General features: G+C 41.0%; 1 protein-coding gene across 1 annotated transcript in view; it reads left to right on the forward strand.

Annotated features, from left to right (window-relative positions):
- LOC115133298 (sodium/potassium/calcium exchanger 2-like) overlaps window positions 1-23,189 on the forward strand; it is a 181,431-nt gene that overhangs the window by 149,306 nt on the left and 8,936 nt on the right. Inside the window, exons 6-7 of the mRNA XM_029666385.2 lie at window positions 7,883-7,981; window positions 17,135-17,220. Of these exons, the coding sequence (XP_029522245.1) occupies window positions 7,883-7,981; window positions 17,135-17,220 (185 nt within the window). The remainder of the gene's footprint in view (window positions 1-7,882; window positions 7,982-17,134; window positions 17,221-23,189) is intronic.

Raw genomic sequence — 23,189 nt, forward strand, 5'->3', positions numbered from 1 at the left:
CTGGACTACTGCCAGAGCTGTTCTGAAGGAAGTTTTCAAGGAAGTGAGTTTGTGTTTATACAGGGTCTCCCGCCCTCACCTTCCGTCAACCAATCATGTCAATGCAGAGCTATACGGAGCCCTCCGTATTGTTACCACATTTTAGAGGTGCATGGCGATGCGGTATTTAGCAGCTTTATTGATGTGCAGGCCAAAATTAAGTTTTAGGTGCTCGTAATTTTATAGCCAATCAGCGTTGATCTAAACTGAGTGAACTCAGCTGTGACTGGTCTTTGAGCACCAAAAAAAAAATTGTAAAGGGAAGCCAGTTTGAATTTGGCTTCAAACCAATCACATCACATCAATAGCCAAACGTCATTGACAGAAAAAAAACATGAATTGTTCCATTTCATTGAGTTGTTGTCCTCTGGTGGCTAGCTAGCTAAAATCAGCCCTTTTCTAAATTAGCCATGGATGGTGTCGTGGAAATTCATACTGAGAGACTTTGGCATTTCTTCAAACAATTATCTTTAATTAATATTGATTAATTATTGCAATAATGAGACTAGTCAACCCAACACTATTGACTGTTGGGCTGAGCAGTCTAACCTTCACAGAAATGCAGAGTTCTTTATATAGCTGACACCAAGAATGCTTAGTCATGGCTGGTTCCACCCCTCCGAAGCAGATTGGGGCAACATAAGCCACTCTGGGTTCATCCTGTCGTTATCTGCACGGGTGGTATTGTCTTAACCCCACCCTGGCTTAGTTTCCCAGATGCCAGGATGATTATGAGACAATGAGGGATCATTCTGAACCTAAGCTATCTCTAACAAAACCCATTCTTGACTATACACCCAGATTAGCTTCAGGGACCTAGAGTGGAGACCATAAAAACACATCATTAGTAGAACTGAAATGTCTTACTTTTTGTTACGTATGAATTGTTAACCATTAATATCAAATCAATCAGGTAAATACATAATTTTTCTCTCACAATGGAGATAAGGATATTGACTTGTGGTTTTACGTAATTCTCCATACTGACCAATGATTATAGTGGCGGTTCTGATCCAACCATACATTCATTCATTGTGCCTGTAGCCTGAGAAGATGGAAGTTCAACATGTAGCTAGATGTAGTATGCTAATGTTAACTAGCTGGCCTGGCGCATCATTGCCAATGAAAGGAAGTTAGGCTACCGATCAAGAATCTTAGCCAGGTAGCCTAGGACAACAAAAACTAAAAGCATGTAATGTATGACAGAGTTATAGACCGTTTTAGGCAACATGAAAGAGGAGGATGGCAATGACGTTACTCTACAAGTAGGGTGAGTCAAGATGTTTTTTCGACATGCATGCACTTACATGCACACACACAGAAATCAGTAGCATGGACAGCCACATCATATTTAGTTTACATTGATTGGACTAAATAAATTTTGGTATCTTTTTTTTGTCACTGTATTAGACTAAGGATAGGTGATTAGATGTGGAAATGTTGAAGTTGAATTTTCCTGTGCGAGCACCATTATGAATATCAAGAGGCTGTATCTTGCATAGGTAAGTTATCTCTAAAGAAAAGCCATGGACATTCAAACTGTTGCTTGTGCAAAGCACATTTTCACTGTGAATGTATTATTGCGCCAAAAAGTCTGTTATCAACACACATGGCAGTCCATTCAAAATGGCAACAATGGAACATGTGGTTTTTGATATGCATCTATTTCAAAGCCGACCTTTGGATGGGGTTTAAACACATCAAGGTGATATTCAGACATTATTTGATGGATTTTGACAATTCTAAAAGCGTTGAGTATCTTACATTTATCAGAACTGTATTGTTGACCTTTTATCAATTTTGACAACCGTTGCTGCTTACATACACTAGCGGTCAAACGTTTTAGAACACCTACTCATTCAAGCGTTTCCTTTATTTGTACTATTTTCTAGTGAAGACATCAAAACTATGAAATAACATATATGGAATCATGTAGTGTGAAATAAATCGAAATACACTACCATTCAAAAGTTCGGGGTCACTTAGAAATGTCCTTGTTTTCCATGAAAACATACATGAAAATAGGAAATATAGTCAAGATGTTGACAAGGTTATAAATGATGATTTTTTAATTGAAATTATCATTGTGTCCTTCAAACTTTGCTTTCGTCAAATAATCCTCAATTTGCAGCAGTTACAGCCTTGCAGACCTTTGACATTCTAGTTGTCAATTTGTTGAGATAATCTGAAGAGATTTAACCCCATGCTCCCTGAAGCACCACCCACAAGTTAGATTGGCTTGATGGGCACTTCTTACGTACCATACGGTTAAGCTGCTCCCACAACAGTTCAATAGGGTTGGGATCCGGTAACTGTGCTGGCCACTCCATTATAAACAGAATACCAGCTGACTGCTTCTTCCCTAAATAGTTATTGGATAGTTTGGAGCTGTGCTTTGGGTAATTGTCCTGTTGTAGGAGGAAATTGGCTCCAATTAAGCACCGTCAACAGGGTATGGCATGGCGTCTCAAAATGGAGTGATAGCATTCCTTCTTCAAGATACCTTTTACCCTGTACAAATCTCCCACTTTATCACCACCAAAGCACCCCCAGACCATCACATTGCCTTTACCATGCTTGACAGATGGCGTCAAGCACTCCTCCAGCATCTTTTCATTTTTTCTGTGTCTTACGAATGTTCTAATTTGTGATCCGAACACCTCAAACTTCGATTCGTCTGTCCATAACTCTTTTTTCCAATCTTCCTCTGTCCAGTGTCTGTATTATTTTGCCCATCTGACTATTTTATTTTTATGGGCTTGAGATATGGCTTTTTCTTTGCAACTCTGCTTAGAAGGCCAGCATCCTGGAGTCGCATCTTCACTGTTGACGTTGAGACTGGTGTTTTGCGGATACTATTTAATGAAGCTGCCAGTTGAGGACTTGTGAGGTGTCTGTTTCTCAAACTAGACACCAATGTACTTGTCCTCTTGCTCAGTTGTGCCCTGGGGCCTCCCACTCCTCTTTCTATTCTGCTTAGAGCCAGTTTCCTCTGTTCTGTGAAGGGAGTAGTACAAAACATTGTACGAGATTTTCAGTTTCTTGGCAATTTCTAGCATTGAATAGCCTTCATTTCTCAGAACAAGAATAGACTGACGAGTTTCAGAAGAAAGGTCTTTGTTTCAAGCCATTTTGAGCCTGTAATCGAACCCACAAATGCTGATGCTCCATATACTCAACTTGTCTAAGGAAGGTCTGTTGTATTGCTCCTTTAACCAGAACACAGTTTTCAGCTGTGCTAATATAATTGCAAAGGGGTTTTCTAATGATCAATTAGCCTTTTAAAATTATAAACTTGGATTAGCTAACACAACGTGCCATTGGAACACAGGAGTGATGGTTGCTGATAATGGGCCTCTGTACTTCTATGTAGATTTTCCATTTTAAAAATCTGCCGTTTCCAGCTCCAGTAGTCATTTACAACATTAGCAATGTCTACACTGTATTTCTGATCAATTTGATGTTATTTTGATGGACAAAAACAAGTACATTTCTATGTGACCCAACACTTTTGAAAGGTAGTGTATATTTTATATTTGAGATTCATTAAATAGCCACCCTTTACCTTGATGACAGCTTTGCACACTCTTGGCCTTTTTGTCAACCAGCTTCACCAGCTTCATGCTTTTCCAACAGTCTTGAAGGAGTTCCCAAGTATGCTGAGCACTTGTTTGCTGCTTTTCCTTCACTCTGCGGTCCGACTCACACTAAACCATCTAAATTGGGTTGAGGTTGGGTGATTGTGGAGGCCAGGTCATCTGATGCAGCACTCCATCATTTACATTTTACATTTAAGTCGTTTAGCAGACGCTCTTATCCAGAGCGACTTACAAATTGGTGCGTTCACCTTAAGACATCTAGTGGAACAGCCACTTTACAATAGTGCATCTAAATCTTTTAAGGGGGGTGAGAAGGATTACTTTATCCTATCCTAGGTATTCCTGAAAGAGGTGGGGTTTCAGGTGTCTCCGGAAGGTGGTGATTGACTCCGCTGTCCTGGCGTCGTGAGGGAGTTTGTTCCACCATTGGGGGGCCAGAGCAGCGAACAGTTTTGACTGGGCTGCGCGGGAACTGTACTTCCTCAGTGGTAGGGAGGCGAGCAGGCCAGAGGTGGATGAACGCAGTGCCCTTGTTTGGGTGTAGGGCCTGATCAGAGCCTGGAGGTACTGAGGTGCCGTTCCCCTCACAGCTCCGTAGGCAAGCACCATGGTCTTGTAGCAGATGCGAGCTTCAACTGGAAGCCAGTGGAGAGAGCGGAGGAGCGGGGTGACGTGAGAGAACTTGGGAAGGTTGAACACCAGACGGGCTGCGGCGTTCTGGATGAGTTGTAGGGGTTTAATGGCACAGGCAGGGAGCCCAGCCAACAGCGAGTTGCAGTAATCCAGACGGGAGATGACAAGTGCCTGGATTAGGACCTGCGCCGCTTCCTGTGTGAGGCAGGGTCGTACTCTGCGGATGTTGTAGAGCATGAACCTACAAGAACGGGCCACCGCCTTGATGTTAGTTGAGAACGACAGGGTGTTGTCCAGGATCACGCCAAGGTTCTTAGCGCTCTGGGAGGAGGACACAATGGAGTTGTCAACCGTGATGGCGAGATCATGGAACGGGCAGTCCTTCCCGGGAGGAAGAGCAGCTCCGTCTTGCCGAGGTTCAGCTTGAGGTGGTGATCCGTCATCCACACTGATATGTCTGCCAGACATGCAGAGATGCGATTCGCCACCTGGTCATCAGAAGGGGGAAAGGAGAAGATTAATTGTGTGTCGTCTGCATAGCAATGATAGGAGAGACCATGTGAGGTTATGACAGAGCCAAGTGACTTGGTGTATAGCGAGAATAGGAGAGGGCCTAGAACAGAGCCCTGGGGACGCCAGTGGTGAGCGCGTGGTGAGGAGACAGATTCTCGCCACGCCACCTGGTAGGAGCGACCTGTCAGGTAGGACGCAATCAAGCGTGGGCGCGCTGGAGATGCCCAACTCGGAGAGGGTGGAGAGGAGGATCTGATGGTTCACAGTATCGAAGGCAGCCGATAGGTCTAGAAGGATGAGAGCAGAGGAGAGAGAGTTAGCTTTAGCAGTGCGGAGGGCCTCCGTGATACAGAGAAGAGCAGTCTCAGTTGAATGACTAGTCTTGAAACCTGACTGATTTGGATCAAGAAGGTCATTCTGAGAGAGATAGCGGGAGAGCTGGCCAAGGACGGGACGTTCAAGAGTTTTGGAGAGAAAAGAAAGAAGGGATACTGGTCTGTAGTTGTTGACATCACCATCACTCTCCTTCCTGGCAAAATAGCCCTTACACAGCCTGGAGGTGTGTTGGGTCATTGTCCTGTTGAAAAACGAATTAAAATAATTTATTTGGGCTGCTATTTCTGAGTCTAGTAACTCAAATTAACTTATCCTCTGCAGCAGAGGTAACTCTGGGTCTTCCATTCCTCTGGCGGTCCTCATGACAGCCAGTTTCATCATAGCTCTTGATGGGTTTTGCGACTGCACTTGAAGAAATGTTAATGTCTTCATTAAAGTAATGATGGACTGTCATTTATCTTTTTAGGGATAGGGGGCAGCATTTTCACTTTGGATGAATAGCGTGCCCAGAGTGAACTGTCTCCTACTCTGTCCCAGATGCTAATCTATGCATATTATTACTATTGGATAGAAAACACTCTGAAGTTTCTAAAACTGTTTGAATGATGTCTGTGAGTATAACATAACTCACATGGCAGGCGAAAACCTGAGACAAATCCAACCAGGAAGTGGGATATCTGAGGTTTGTCGATTTTCAACTCATCACCTATTGAAATCCCAGTGGGATATGGATATGTTTGCACTTCCTACGGCTTCCACTAGATGTCAACAGTCTGTGGAACCTTGAATGAAGCTTCTACTCATGTGGGGCCGGATGAGAGGGGAATGAGTCAGTGGTCTGGCAGAGAGCCAGGTCCTGGTCACGCGCATTCCACATGATATCGACTTGTGTTCCATTACTTCTATAGACACAAATTAATTCTCCGGTTGGAATGTTATTGAATATGTATGATAACATCCTAAAGATTGATTCTAAACTTAGTTTGACAAGTTTATTTCGACCTGTAAGTTTTTGTCCGACGTTCGCCTGGACCTGCACGAGCGTTTGGATATGTGTACTAAATGTGCTAACAAAAGTAGCTACTTGGACATAAATAATGGACATTATTGAACAAAACAACAATTTATTGTGAAACTAGGATTCCTGGGAGTGCATTCTGATGAAGATCATCAAAGGTAAGGGAATATTTATAATGTCATTTCGTATTTCTGGCGGAGAAATTTTGTTTCTATCCGAGCGCCGTTTCAGATTATTGCATGGTATTTTTTTCCGTAAAGTTTTTTTGAAATCTGACAGCGGTTGCATTATCTTTGCTTATTTGAGCTGTTCTTGCCATAATATGGACTTATGTATACCCCCATACCTTGTCACAACACAACTGATTTGCTCAAAAGCATTAAAAAGGAAAGAAATTGCACAAATGAACTTTTAACAAGGCACACCTGTTAATTGAAATGCATTCCAGGTGACTACCTCATTAAGCTGGTTGAGAGACTGCCAAGAGTGTGCAAAGTTGTCATCAAGGCAAAGGGTGGCGATTTGAAGAATCTCAAATATAAAATATATTTTGATTTGTTTAACACTTTCTTGGTTACTACATAATTCCATATTTGTTATTTCATAGTTTTGATGTCTTCACTATTATTCTACAATGTAGAAAATAGTAAAAAAAATCTAGAAAAACTCTTGAATGAGTAGGTGTTCTAAAGCTTTTGACCGGTAGTGTAAGCTAGCCACCAATTAAAACAGATAATGTTGGTTACCATCTTTATTAAATTGTCCAATATGATCTGATCTACATCCTTATTATTTAAAGTAGTAAAGTAAGGAAATTGACCTCTATGTTGAATGTCATTATTTTTGCATTCTGTTTATGCCATTACTGTCTTTTTTATTACAATATTTTGGTACGTTGTATGTGAATACGGTGACAAGAAGAGGTTACTAATGATCATAGATGGACCTCATCAAGACACATTTATTAAGAATTTGCCTGGTGCAAAGTTGGCAGTCGGCAACCCCGAAAGAATATCTTGCGGCAGCTACTCAAATAAGTTCTGAGGGGGGCTGTATGAGAAAAGATACTAGAACGAGGAGCGGAAGAAGGGCGATAGCTCCACCTCCCTCGCTCTTCAAGTTTCTCTAAAGTCTATGGGTAAAAATTTTAAAGAAGCTCACACATGCTAAATCGTCATTTGTACAACTAATCAGTGACGAAAAACCATCCCACTGGAACAACTGTTGCTCGTTTATTGTTGCATCCCACAGTCTTTTGACAGACATTACGATACCATATGTTACATAGTCTGTCCAAGAAAGATTAGTAACAAAATGTTTTTTCTGAAATGGATATTATCAAGTGCAATATTTTAATCAGTCTCTTAAATTGTATGTAACTGTTTTGTTCTATCTTTTAGACTAAATGCTATGCCTCCAGAAAATAAAAGTGTACAAATTTAGGTTCAACTAGCGTAAAGGCTTAGTAGACCTGGCCATAGATTGGGTGTGACCGATTATGCTTCATAAAGTGTTCTCTCCCACTGGTATGCATCTAGGACATTGCTGGGTCATTAGTACATTATATGACATTGACTTCAAACTGTAATTTGAATAGTGATATGAAAACTTGCTTCTGTTTTCCTTTGTTTTCCTGGAACCATGAGAAAGGCAGAGGAGCCCTGAGTCCAGGCAATGGACCTGTGAAGGTGACACAGGGCTTATGTCCCCTACTGTAGTTAACTCCCTGATGGTTATGTTGCAGGACAATTCAGAGAAAAGGCATCCATCCTTCATAAGATTGCCAAAAAGAAATGCCAAGTAGAGGACAGCGAGAAGGCTAATGGAGTAGCCAGCCGATCAGGTGAGTGGTCTCTACTCTGGGGGGTGGTCTAGTGTAGTCCCATGTCTTAACACAAGTGAATGATATCAGAAACACAAACAAGTTGAAGAGTGATCTCTTCAAATATTTGTATGTTTAGAAGTTGGCTAAACAGACAGCAGTTGGCTAAACATTTGTATGTTTGGCAGTTGGCTAAACATTTAAATAAATCCATTCAATGCTCTATATTGTTTTGAAACCATGTAATTGTTAGATTTTTGTTATTATATAACAGGTTCGGAAAAATCTACTATCTGATGAAATGAAGGTCGAAGCTATTCAATAATATCCAATAACCACACAGGCAGAGATCATCACTATTTGGCCATGTTACAAAGTACAGAATTCCAAACAGTCATTATGCCCGTCCTTACTAGCATGCCCATCTAGTGATTATCACTCTGTCGAAGGAGTGCCAGTTGTAACTTGATACATCCAATCTCAATATGCCTACTCCAGGCTCTGACGAAAACAAAAAACATGGGGAACATTTTGCCATGCTCTGTGTCTGTAAACAGTAGTAACCACCAACTTCAGTTTAATTTATCTTAAATTAACAGACTAATCTAACATTCCTACACCCTACTCTCATAACCCATGGTGCTGGATTGCTACCACCTTGAGGTTTTGCCTGCTCTCCTGCGTTTTCTAAAACAGCTCACTAGCTTTTGAGAAACGCAAATAATATTGCCATTGTTTTGTCACAGCAAGAAAATAATCCAGCAGCAACAGGAAATGTGAATTATTATGTGAATTACAATTAATGGACATTTTTGTAGGGGTTGATACAGTTGTTCTTCCTTTAAAAGTTGTGTCATACTTCAGCACAGCTTACAGGCTGCCGCAGAATTCTATGGCACGTTATTTAATTGTCAGCCATTGTTACCATTAATGCTAGTTAGTGCAAGTTTGACCACCAGATGGCATCTTTAAGAAGCATTTGGATAACCTTCAAAACTGGCTGTACTAGAGAATTTAAAAGTTTTTTTGTAAGAACATAGTACATGGGATTTTGCTTAATTAATTTGATTAATATTATGGTGTTTCTATTCCAAGAAAAACAAAAAACAAAACCCTCAGGATTTCTGTGAGGATGGAACGGAAAATATGGCACTGTTCAACGTGACGGTCGGGAGTAGGCTACAGTACTAAGAGCATAACATTTCCATACCCTAATTGTAGTCTAACCCATACCCAAACAGAGATTCAGTGAAAATAGACATCTCATTGATTTATCAAGACCAGTCCCCATGCTTGTCCCAGAGCAGCGTGAAACGGTGCTGAAATAGTTGACCATACGCGGGTTTCTATTGCTTCAAGTCCTATTGCTTCTAACTTCAATATGCTTTTTAAATAAATAAGACCTACACCACTTTAACCTCTCTAGGGTACGTGAGACGCTAGCATCCCATCTGGCCAACATCCAGTGAGGTTGCAGAGCGCCAAATTCAATTACAGAAATGCTCATCATAAAAATTCAGAAAACAAAACATATTTTTGTTGAAAGATTAACTTCTTGATAAACCAACCACAGTGTCATTTATAAAATGCCTTTCGGAGAAAGCATACCTAGCCCAGAACCTAGCCCAGTTGACAAATTATTACAAACCGTAACCAGCCAAGCAGAAGCGTTACAAAACTCAGAGATAGAGATGTAATTAATCCCTTACCTTTGATGATCTTCATATGGTGTTAATCAGAAGACATTAATTTACTCAATAAATGTTCCTTTTGTTCGATGAAGTCTCTTTATATCCAAAAACCTCCGTTTTGTTAGCACGTTTTCTTCAGTAATCCACAGGCTCAAACTCAGTCAAAACAATCAGACAAAAATCCTAATTGTTTCCCTAAAGTTCATAGAAACATGTCAAACGATGTTTATATTCAATCCTCAGGTTGTGTTTTAGCCTAAATAATCTATAATATTTCAACCGGACAAGAACGTCGTCAATATAAAAGGTAAACAAGAAATGCACATGCGCCTGAAAAAACTCTGCGACACGTTAGGGTCCACTCGTTCAGACTGGTCTTACTCCCTCATATATAAGAATTACAAGCCTGAAACGATTTCTAAAGACTGTTGACATCTAGTGGAAGGCATAGGAACTGCAAATGGAGTCCTAAGTCAATCGATACTATAATGGCATTGAATAGAAAACTACAAAACCAAACAAAACGACTTCCTGAATGGATTTTTCTCAGGTTTTCGCCTGCTAAATCAGTTCAGTTATACTCAGACACTATTTTAGCAGTTTTTTAAACTTTAGAGTGTTTTCTATCCAAATCTACCAGTTATATGCATATCATATCTTCTGGGCCCGAGTAGCAGGCCGTTGAATTTGGCTATGCTTTTCATCCAAAATTCCAAATGCTGCCCCCTACCCTAGAGAGGTTAAACAGCACATTACTCAACACTAGTGAGACTCATGTCGCCTACGGTAGGCCTACAGTATATCACAAAATATTTTTTCAATGACGTGACCCAGCTAACAATGAGGAATTGGCCCAGAAGTGGTCCTCTTCTGGGGGGCCGGAACTGATTGAATCGGCCCGGCGTCAGGTGTCGGACTGGGAATCAAAATTAATGACTGCCCAGAATCGGCCCAAGTACATCGGGCCGTTTCCATCTACCGGAATTCAACCGACTTTGCCGGCATCTTGCCGATGCAAATTTAAATTTAAAGAAATATATATAAATTGACCCAATTTAGTATCTTTAAATATTACTATTATATATTTTATACATACAAATTATACCCATCCACAAAAAAAACAATTTTGTGTTAGAGGAAACACCATACACCTGGTGACCGTGTCAGCGTGCATGCGCCTGGCCCGCCACAGGAGTCCCTACAGCACGATGGGACAAGGACATCCCAGTCGGCCAAACCCTTCCCTAACTCGGACGATGCTGGGCCAATTGTGTGTCGCCTCATTGGTCTCCCGGTCGTGGCCGGCATGGGACTCGAACTAGCATCTGTAGCAACGCAGTTTGCACTGCGATGCATTGTCTTAGACTGCTGCGAATCTCAGGAGGCGCCATCCACAAAGTTTTTAATGCTTTGTCAACTACCTTGTACAAAAAAATGTGTTAGGTCAAATCTGATCTGTGAGGTTATCTAAGGGGCTTTTATATCATTCTAAATGAATTCATAATAATTGTGCGGCGCCCTATGGTACTCCCAATCACAGTCAGATGTGATACAGCCTGGATTTGAACCAGGGACTGTAGTGATGCCTCTTGCACGGAGTTCAGTGCCGTAGACCACTGTGCCACCCAGGAACCATGATCAATATATATTGTGCTGCTAATAGCCCATCCTAGAAACGTTGTTTGCAGAATTCACAGCCTGCTGTGCTTGTGGAAAACAGGGTTAATAATAATAATACTTTCTTCCTTCCACTTGTTAAAGGTTCCAATTGATAAAAGTTTTTTTACAGAAGAAATAATACAACTAATATTGTGGTTAAACTCAAATATACTAATTATATTTGAGTTTAACCACAATATTTGTTGTATTATTTGTTCTGTCTTTTCTGGTGGATTAAACTGAAATTGCAACCAACCTGTCTATGACCTGTTTAAAAACTAACGATATTTTGGAGATTATTTAATTTTCAAATAACCTAAAGTGAGCGTGTAAAAGGCCATTCTTGAACATGGGGTGAGACATTGTTACAAATGTATAAATAAAGCCAGTTTGTTATTCAGAATGATTTATTTCTGTTTTTAGAGGGAGAGAAACCAAAAACCTACCGTCACCTCATAGGTCACAACCTGCACAGATATTGAACCAGCTTCTGTAGCAACACAGTTTGCACTGCAATGCAGTGTCTTAGACCGCTGCACCACTCCGGCGCTGTACAAGGTAACTGGTCGGGAGTAGCCTACAGTACTAAAGTAAGAGCAAAATAATCCTAACATTTCCACACCCTAATTGTAGTCTAAGTTTCTCTTAGAATAAAAACCTTAGTGTAACAACAGTTTTTGTAAGTAATACTGACGAGTAGAAATAAAATAATAAGTGTATTTTTCCAGGTGTGTGCGTACAGGACAGAGGAATCGCAATTCTTAGAGTATTGTTCTAAATTCAACCATCTCCTTCATCCTCATCATTCAGTTAAATGAAAGTCGTGCAGAATGATCAGTTTCTTTTGGTTTATGTTGCCCATTCATTGTCAGAGACCGTAGCACCTTGGGACTCAAAAGCATAATCAGTCCTCTAACTCCCCCTTGTGCTGGTCTGGAGCAATGAAGTAGTGACACGGGGTACGGTACTAAAACACAAATTACATCTAAGTCCCGCAGCATAATCGCAAAACTTTTAGTTGAGCAGCCACTGTACATTTGTGTTAGGATAAATCAAGTCTTACATTTTAAAGTGGAATTAACTATCTTTAGAAGCCTTTTTAAACCTTGAATACACTAGAATTTGCATTTCCTGCTGCACATGAACATTCTCTACAACAGCAGAGTGATTAAATTAAGATAGCACATCTGTATAGAAAAGTTAGAATCTTAGTAATTGGGGAGCTCTATCTTGGTAGGGGATCTGTATATGGTCCAAATCACTGACGCAGATCCACAATGATATTTATAACCTGGCATTATGCCTCAAAAGAAACCTGGATTCAAAGTAAGGTCCTGGCTATTTATCAAATTACTAAAAGCGGAATTTTATGTTTTTTGGCTGGGGTCAAAATATATTTTTAAAGCCCACATTGATGCAGAAAATCTAAAATATTGGTGTAGTTATTAGGAACATGTTGACCGACAAAGTCCTGAAATTGGGAGGATGGAATAAACCACCATTGCTATCTTTTGGGTTAATGAGGCGTCAGTTCTAAAGCCAAGCAAGCATGGCATTTAGAAGTGCCAAATCAATTGTGACTGTTGTCTTAGAGCAATGTTTTGTTCAATTGAGCCACTGCCAAGTGTAATTCCTGTGTGTTTTCACTTCAAAGAGCTCTGACGCAATGGTCCAAAAGATACTCAGAGGGGCCATAGAAAGATCTTTCATGTGTATAATGTTCCCATACAGACAAAATCAAAGAGGGACATGGATATTTATTACTGAGACAAAATTAGGCTAACAGTGCTATATTAACATCTTAACAGAACCCAAATTCATGACAAGTATCAATTTAAGATTAGAAGTTCATGTTGCTGGTTAAACAAGTTTGTACTTTAAAAAATATTGTACTGTAGTCCCAAAAAATGTCAAATGTAATTAATATACAAATGCGTAGTGTAATGTCTTATTTACTCAGAAAGTAATATAGTATATCAAATTGACATATCAAATGTATCATTCATTTGAATATGTTCTATGGTTTAGTTAATAGTGCATAGGATCCCTTCCAAAAGGGCCAGGGAAGTCATTTGTTAGACAATAGGAGTATCAGATCATTTGACCTCCCTGGCAATATCCTGCTATGTCACAACCACACTTGGATTAAACCAATTTCCATGTCAATTTTGTTATAGTCATCCGATTTTATAGCTTTCGGCATTTTGTATTTTAATGAATAGTGTAAGTAAATCTGTCCTTAAATGAATAGGGCCCTAAATGAAGTTCGACAAAAGGTAGCCCTCTTACAAGATAGAGGTTGCTGCACTACAGGAACACACACTCACAGGCACCCTAGGTCCAGCATCTCATCGCTTAGCATTTTTGATGCTGCTAGCAATGCTTATGGGGACATATCGTGCTCTGAAAAGCCCAAAACAATATATGCAGCCACTGTTTGAAGCTGTAAGGCATGACTGTGAAAGACGTGAAGGTTGGATGTCCTAATGCAGTGTTCCTCAATCCTTGTCTTAAAAAGATCATGTACACCTGCAGAAGCTCTACAGAGCTGACTATTGTTTTTTATTTTTTTTTATCTTTCTTTCATGGCAACACTTTGTGAGGGTGAGAAAAGTTGTTTGCGTAAAGTAGTGTGTACAATGGTTATTTTCATCATCGGATACCGTAGATAGTTTGATTGATGGATTTGCAATTATAGCTAGTTATTTCTTAATGAATGAATCTCTTGATTAATCATAGCAGCATTTTACAGTGTTGTTTTACGAATATTACTCTGTATTTGGCTAACTTGCTACACTGAATTGGCTTTTTTCCTATCTGTATTCATGGGTTGCATCTCCGTCACTTGGTCATGCCATTGTTCTGAAAGTTCTACAGGCGCCTCAGCAATAGTCATGCTCGAAGTCGAGTGTTAGCCAGTCATTGTCAACATTGGTTAGTGACCGTTTCGTCGAAATTATACTATAGTGGCCTGGAAATACGATGATGTGTCTAAAGTAGGCAAATAATTAGTAGGAAACAACTTTGCCATCACTATGGTGTCATAAAATGTACTTTAGACAGATGGCAAGGTTGCCATTAGCTAGCAAAGTCACTTTACAAATAGCTAACGTAAACTCGTACATCGCCTTGGTCCGTACAATTGCCCTTATTTTAGCGCCCCAAAAACGTAATACTTCCAGATCAACTGTAATGTCAATACCATGGTAAAGCACAATTTCTCCTCTTTCCAACAGAATCAATTACATGACCTAAACACTGCCTGTTTCTGCATAATTCAAGCAGGCAATGAGCCCTGTCGGGTCTTTTTAAAAATGGCGGGTGGGGAAACGAAACTAATGTGTGATAGTGAGAAGGAGAGGTCATGTGGGAAAATTGCTTTTTTTCACTCGATCTGTCCAACTTATCACCTAATCGCATCTAAAATGTAAATAAAAAACTATAAAGAGTTTATATAATGTGTCATTACATACCTATTTGAAGGTTTGTGTTGAATTTGAATTGGGTTTTTAGGGCGGTGCTAAAGTGATCTTAGAAGTAAACAGCGGCTTTGAGAATGACACAAAAAATGCCATTTCCTGTTTTTAAAGGATGAGAGAAGTGCTACACCTGGTGGAGAGAGATTGTAAGACAGAAATAGTTGCTTTATGTATGCTGTACGTTACGACATGACACGTCTAGATGTAACGTAGGGTCCGTTTTTTCAACTTTTCTCCAATACTATAGAGCCATTACCATGTCGATCAACGCTTGAATAGAAACCTAGTTCACACCCCCGATTTTGAAGTCAACCCAGTCGCTACAGTCCCATTAGTTCTTTGTAGCCTCGTTTGAATGTTGCGGTTGCTCACATTTGTACGGAATGGGGTGAGTTTACGTTAGCGATGAAAACTATAGCTAGTAAAAATGTGGTGCTGTCCCCTCAATCTTAGCTTGCTAGCTAGAGTTTTACTGCATGTTATACTGCATCACAATGATGACAAAAGGTTTTCTATTAAATATATGTCTCCATTTGAAATGTCATCATGTTTCCAAGACACGATAATGCACTTTAGACTAAATCTTCATCAGCGCCAATTCAGAATTAATTGAGTAGAACATTCAGAGGGCGCAGTGCCTAAAGAGAATCTTCATTACAATATTGTGAGTCAATTTGCAACCCATCTACAGTGGGGAGAACAAGTATTTGATAACCTGCAAAATCGGCAGTGTTTCCTACTTACAAAGTATGTAGAGGTCTGTCATTTTTATCAAAGGTACACTTCAACTGTGAGAGACGGAATCTTTTTTTTAAAGTCCCGAAAATCACATTGTATGATTTTTCAGTAATTCATTTGCATTTTATTGCATGACATAAGTATTTGATGCATCAGAAAAGCAGAACTTAATATTTGGTCCAGAAACCTTTGTTTGCTATTACAGAGATCATAAGTTTCCTGTAGTTCTTGACCAGGTTTGCACACACTGCAGCAGGGATTTTGGCCCACTCCTCCATACAGACCTTCTCCAGATCCTTCAGGTTTCAGGGCTGTCGCTGGGCAATACGGACTTTCAGCTCCCTCCAAAGATTTTCTATTGGGTTCAGGTCTGGAGACTGGCTAGGCCACTCCAGGACCTTGAGGTGCTTCTTACGGAGACACTCCTTAGTTGCCCTGGCTGTGTGTTTCGGGTCGTTGTCATGCTGGAAGACCCAGCCAGGACCCATCTTCAATACTCTTACTGAGGAAAGGAGGTTGTTGGCTAAGATCTCGCGATACATGGCCCGATCCATCCTCCCCTCAATACGGTGCAGTCATCCTGTCCCCTTTACAGAAAAGCATCCCCAAAGAATGATGTTTCCACCTCCATGCTTCATGGTTGGGATGGTGTTCTTGGGGTTGTACTCATCCTTCTTCTTCCTCCAAACATGGCGAGTGGAGTTTAGACCAAAAAGCTCTATTTTTGTCTCATCAGACCACATGACCTTCTCCCATTCCTCCTCTGGATCCTCCAGATGGCCATCGGCAAACTTCAGACGGGCCTGGACATGCGCTGGGCTTTAGCAGGGGGACCTTGCCTGCGCTGCAGGATTTTAATCCATGACGGCGTAGTGTGTTACTAATGGTTTTCTTTGAGACTGTGGTCCCAGCTCTCTTCAGGTCATTGACCAGGTCCTGCCGTGTAGTTCTGGGCTGATCCCTCACCTTCCTCATGATCATTGATGCCCCAAGAGGTGAGATCTTGCATGGAGCCCAGGCCGAGGGTGATTGACCATCATCTTGAACTTCTTCCATTTTCTAATAATTGCAGTTGTTGCCTTCTCACCAAGCTGCTTGCCTATTTTCCTGTAGCCCATCCCAGCCTTGTGCAGGTCTACAATTGAACCCTAATGTCCTTACACAGCTCTCTGGTCTTGGCCATTGTGGAGAGGTTGGAGTCTGTTTGATTGAGTGTGTGGACAGGTGTCTCTTATACAGGTAACGAGTTCAAACAGGTGCAGTTAATACAGGTAATGAGTGGAGAACAGGAGGGCTTCTTAAAGAAAAACTAACAGGTCTGTGAGAGCCAGAATTCTTACTGGTTGGTAGGTGATCAAATAATTATGTCATGCAATAAAATGCAAATTAATTACTTAAAAATCAAGGTCCTCACAACGTGATTTTCTGGATTTTTGTTTTCGATTACGTCTCTCACAGTTGAAGTGTACCTATGATAAAAATTACAGACCTCTACATGCTTTGTAAATAGGAAAACCTGCAAAATCGGCAGTGTATCAAATACTTGTTCTCCCCACTGTATACCACAATTACATTAATTGCTCTCCATGTTTTCTCTTTTATTGCAGATAAAAATCTTCCAAACAGCTCAAATATTGAGGTGGAAGTCACACCACCAATGAATGGCACTACAGGACAAGAAGGGGAAGCTCTGGTAAGAAACCCATTTTAGGGGCACACACACACAAACCAACATAGACCCGACCGCAAACAAGTGGGCACACAACTCAATAATTTCCATCCCTCCCACTTGTGCACATAGTTACTAAGGTACATATACAGTAGAACCTCAAAGATATTAACCTTAGAGTTTTGGAATGCCGAACCTGAACAATAATTAAATGGAGAAAAAAAACTGAATTACTGCAGGTTACAGACTAACTTAAATGTTGCTTTCATGTGAATCATAAAATGACTCTTCAGATAGGGTCTTCACTCACATGCTGCTTGCTCATATCACGGATTCCCCCAGTACTGCTGTTCCTTCCGTGCACCAGTTCCCGGAGGTCTACTTCACCGGCCTCTAGCCGTCACTGCACTCAATACACACACCTGATTCCAATTCCCTCGATTAGTAATTGTACATATGTGCCCTCTGTTCACCATTGTCTTGTCGGTTATTGTTCCCATGTCCGTTGGTCTGTGAGTACCTGTGCGTTGTTATTTCGGCTTTCGTTCAGCGTGTATTGTGCACTTGTTATTACGGGTCTCGCCCCGTGTAGTGTCTTGCAGGTATATATTAGGAGGTTTAACCTCGCTCTTTTGTTTGGGTTACCTCCCTGTGTTTATGTATACGTGTTTGTTTTGGGCTTCGTCCCCGTGCCTTTTCATGGCATGTTGTATATTTTGGGTGGAGTATTATGAATTCCTGCGCATGTCTCCAATCATTAATAAAATGTCATGTTTAAGCACAGATTAAGCCCACTTTAAGCACTTTGGAAAAAAAGTGTCTGCTAAATGGTGTATATATATATATATATATATATATATATACACACTTAAGCAATAAGGCCCGAGGGGGTGTGGTATATGAATAATAGACCACGCTAAGGGCTGTTCTTAAGCCAGATGCAATGCGGAGTGCCTGGACACAGCCCTTAGCCATGGTATATTGGCCATATACAGTATCACAAACTGCAGATGTGCATTATTGCTTTTATAAACTGGTTGCCAACGTAATTAGAGCAATAACAATAAATGTTTTGTCATACCTGTGGTATACAGTCTGATATACCATTGCTGTCAGCCAATCAGCATTCTGGGCTTGAACCACGCAGTTTATAATATATTATATATCATCCCCAAAGACTAGAAGTGGAAACCAAAGAAATGGCATCAGAATATATTGGTTCGCCTGATTATAGCACGGTTGTGGACGCCATGCTATTGATAACAATTCAATCATCTGGATGTGGAGAGGGAGGAAGAGAATAGCCCTTTTGTTTTACTGCTGTTTCATCGCCAAGGTTACAAGCAAGTCTCTTGTCAGCGCCAACGGTCATGGCAGATTAAGCAGCCTGAGCTGTCATCAGGTCCATCTTCTATAGTGCTCCAACCCGCTTAATATGCCGCGTAGGTACTTCATCTTGAACTTTTTTACATTTCAAACCCAACGAATGAACCGTTGGTCTCATTAGAACAGGATATCATACCCCTAGGTTTGAAAACAATCCTCTGTTTTTTTGCATACATCAGTCCACAGAGCCAGGGACAGACTTGGCTGACAGCAATAGTCCTTAGTGCGTTCTACATTGATTGGCATGTGAGGACCTGTTCTCCAGCAGTCCCAAAGGGGGTCCTGGTCCTCCTCTTTAATTGGATACAAGGGAATCTGAGACTGCTTTCCACTCTCAAAAGGGTGTGTTTGTGCTCTTTATTTTAAATGATGGTACCATAACTGCTTTAATGTTGCTGGACCCCAGGAAGAGGCAGCAGATAATTGGGATCCTTAATAAATACTTAATTCACGATAGAGATGTTTTATATACCAGCTCCAGTCATGTCACCTTTTAACTGGTTGATTAAAAATATATCTATAACTTTTACATTCACAGTTTATTTCCTATTACAATATTCCGAGAGTGCAGGAGTCTGGTCTAGTGGTAGCGCTGCCGACACCAGATCACATATCCCCCTTGGCGATGTACATACAAATTTAGTCTCACTCCTTCCCACACTGTAAAAGTAATTAGTTCTGCTAATTAACATTTTTTTGTGGAAACCTGTTGCCTAGAACCATTCAAGTAACCCAACTCAAAGTATTGCAGTGTTCATTACTTAAAGTAATATAGTGACATCACCACCAATTTGGTTATCTTTTTAAGTTGTAAATACTTAGCGGTTTTGTGTTTACACTAAATTGCATTATGTACTCGGAACTATAACAATTGAAGTTTATTAATATGTATTCCCGGGAACATAAAAATGTAGGGTCCCATTTCCTTAATTAATACCAATTAAGTAAAGACGTAAAACATAAAAGAATCAAGTAAAAACAACTTATTTAATAAATGTTAGATTATTTCATATTTTAAAGTCACTAATAACTTGCAACATCTCAATAACTTTAGATTAGCAGAGCACAAATAAAGTTATATTTACTCAATAACCTAACATTTGCTAATAGTAATGAAAAACATTAAGTGATAAGAAATCTTATTGACATCCGATTTACCACTTTTATGATTTGAGTTCTACTGACCATTGGAGATGTTTGAGTAGCCACTACTCAATGTCTTTAATGAGTTAGGCAGTGTCACAATCGTCATATTGAGGACACCAAAGCGCAGCGTGGTGTGAATACATACTTTTAACTGTAGACGAAAAAACCCACAAAGTACACTAAACAAACCAAACTAACCATACGACCATGACCGCTATAGCAACTGCGTGCTAACATGCAACATCACATAGACAATAACCCACAAAATACCCAAAGAAGATGGCTGCCTAAATATGGTTCCCAATCAGAGACAACGATAAACAGCTGCCTCTAATTGAGAACCAATCTAGGCAACCAAAGACATACATTAACACCTAGATGGTAAACAACCCCATAAACCTACAAAACCCCTAGACAGTACTAAAACGCATACATCACCCATGTCACACCCTGACCTAACCAAAATATATAAAGAAAACAAAGAATACTCTGGTCAGGGCGTGACAGGCAGTTACTTTTTATAATGCATATGTCTGCTGCTCTACATGTAGGTCAATCTATCTCCCTCTCTCATTTCTTACTGTCCTGTGAAATAAATGATTTAAAAAATACAATCTGTTGTAACATACTCTGTTTCACAGAAACATGGCTCTCTCGGGATACACTGTCGGAGTTGGTCCAGCCATCTGGATTCTCAGTTCATCGCGCCAACAGGAATAAACATCTCTCTGGGAAGAAGAAGGGCGGGAGTCTATGTTACATGATTAACGACTCATGGTGTAATTGTAATAGCATACAGGAACTCAAATCCTTTTGTTCACCCGAACTCGAATACCTTACAATCAATGTTATCTCCCAAGAAAAAAACAATTTGGTTATTGTCACAGCTGTGTTTCTCCCCCTCAAGCCGATACCACGATGGCCCTGAAGGAACTTCACTGGACTTTATCGAAACTGGAAACCATATTTCCTGAGGCTGCATTTATTGTAGCTGGGGATTTCAACAAAGCAAATTTGAGGAAAAGGCCACGTAAATTCTATCAGCATATCAACTGTAGTACTCACACTGGAAAAACACTCAACCATTGTTACTCCAACTACCAGGATGCATACAAGGCCCACTCCCGCCCTCCTTTTGGCAAATCTGACCACGACTCAATTTTGCTCCTCCCTTCCTATAGGCAGAAACTCAAAGAAAGTACCCATGCTAAGGACTATTCAACGCTGGTCTGACCAATTAGAATCGATGATTCAAGATTGTTTTGATCACACGGGCTGGGATATGTTCCGGGTAGCTTCCGAGGATAATATTGACGTATATACTGCGACGGTTACTGAGTTTATCAAGAAATATATAGGAGATGTTGTACCCACTGTGACTATTAAAACCTACTCTAATCAGAAACCGTGGATAGATGGCAGCATTTTGCGTAAAACTTAATGCGTGAACCACCGCATTTAACGGCAAGGTGACTGGGAATACAGCAGAATACAAACAGAGTAGTCATTCCCTCCGCGAGGCAATCAGACAGGCAAAACGTCAGTATAGAGACAAAGTGGAGTCGCAATTCAATGGCTCAGACACGAGACATATGTGGCGGGGTCTACAGACAATCACACACCACAAAAGGAAAACCAGCCATGTGTCGGACACCAACATTTTGCTTATGGACAAGCTAAACACATTCTTTGCCTGCTTTGCGGATAACACAGTGCCACAGACACGGCCAGCTACCAAGGATTGTGAGCTCTCCTTCTCCGTGGCCGACGTGAGTAAGACATTTAAACGTGTCAACCCTCGCAAGGCTACCAGCCCAGAGGGCATCCCTATCCCTAGCTGGCTGGTGTGTTTACGGACATATTCAATATCTCCATATCCATGTCTGCTGTCCCCACATGCTTCAAGATGGTCACCATTGTTCCTGTACCCAAGAAGGCCAAGGTAACGGAACTAAATTACTATTGCCCCGTAGCAGTCACTTCTGTCATCATGAAGTGCTTTGAGAGGCTAGTCAAGGATCATATCACCTCCACCTTACCTGTCACCCTAGACCCACGTCAATTTGCTTGCTGCCCCAATAGGTCCTCAGACGATGCAATTGCCATCACGATGCAATCGCCATCACACTGGATCCTATCCCATCTGGACAAGAGGAATACCTATGTAAGAAGGCTGTTAATTGTCTATAGCTCAGCATTCAACACCATAGTACCCTCCAAGCTCATCATTAAGCTCGAGCCCCTGGGTCTGAACACCGCCCTGTGCAACTGGATCCTGGACTTCCTGATGGGCCGCCCCCAGGTGGTGAAGGTAGGAAACAACATCTGATCCTCAACACTGGGGCCCCACAAGGGTGCGTGCTTAGCCCCCTCCTGTACTCCCTGTTCACCCATTACTGCATGGCCATGCGCACTTCCAACTCAATCATAAAGTTTGCAGATGACACAACAGTAGTAGGCTTGATTACCAATAATGACGAGCCTACAGGAAGGAGGTGAGGGCTCCGGGAGTGTGGTGTCAGGAAAATAACCTCTCACTCAATGTAAACAAAACAAAGGAGATGATTGTGGACTTCAGGAAACAGCAGAGGGAGCACCCCCCATCTACATCGATCGGACAGCAGTGGAGAAGGTGGAAAGTTTTAAGTTCCTCAGCGTACATATCACTGACAAACTGAAATGGTCCACCCACACAGGCAGTGTGGTGAAGAAGGTGCAACAGTGCCTCTTCAACCTCAGGAGGCTGAAGAAATTGGGCTTGTCACCTAAAACCCTCACAAACTTTCACAGATGCACAATTGAGAGCTTCTTGTCGGGCTGTATCACCGCCTGGTACGGCAACTGCACCGCCCACAACTGTAGGGCTCTCCAGAGGGTAGTGTGGTCTGTACAACGCATCACCGGGGGCAAACTACCTGCCCTCCAGGACACCTACAGCACCCGATGTCACAGGAAGGCCAAAAAGATAATCAAGGACAACAACCACCCGAGCCACTGCCTGTTCACCCTGCTATCATCCAGAAGGTGTACAGCTACAGGTGCATCAAAGCTGGGACCAGAGAGACTGAAAAACAGGTTATATCTCAAGGCCATCAGACTGTTAAATAGCCTTCACTGCTGCTGCCTATGTACTGTACACAGACTCGAAATCATTGGCCATCCATATATTTATATATTCTTAATTACATTCCTTTACTTAGATTTGTGTGTATTAGGTATTTGTTGTGAAAATGTTAGATATTGCTGCACTGTCGGAACTAGAAGCATAAGCATTTCCCTTCACCCGCAATGACATCTGCTAACCATGTGTATATGACCAATAAAATGTATTTAATTTGTATGACTATGTCCTTTAACTCCAATTTGCTGATGAAAGTTGTACAATTAAATACTAAAATCACATACCCAGATAGGGAAGTTAGCTCAAATTAATGCATTGATAATGTTATATATTATGTATA

The sequence above is a fragment of the Oncorhynchus nerka genome, linkage group LG8 (assembly GCF_034236695.1).
Source record: "Oncorhynchus nerka isolate Pitt River linkage group LG8, Oner_Uvic_2.0, whole genome shotgun sequence".
In the NCBI taxonomy this organism is placed as follows: Eukaryota; Metazoa; Chordata; class Actinopteri; order Salmoniformes; family Salmonidae; genus Oncorhynchus; species Oncorhynchus nerka.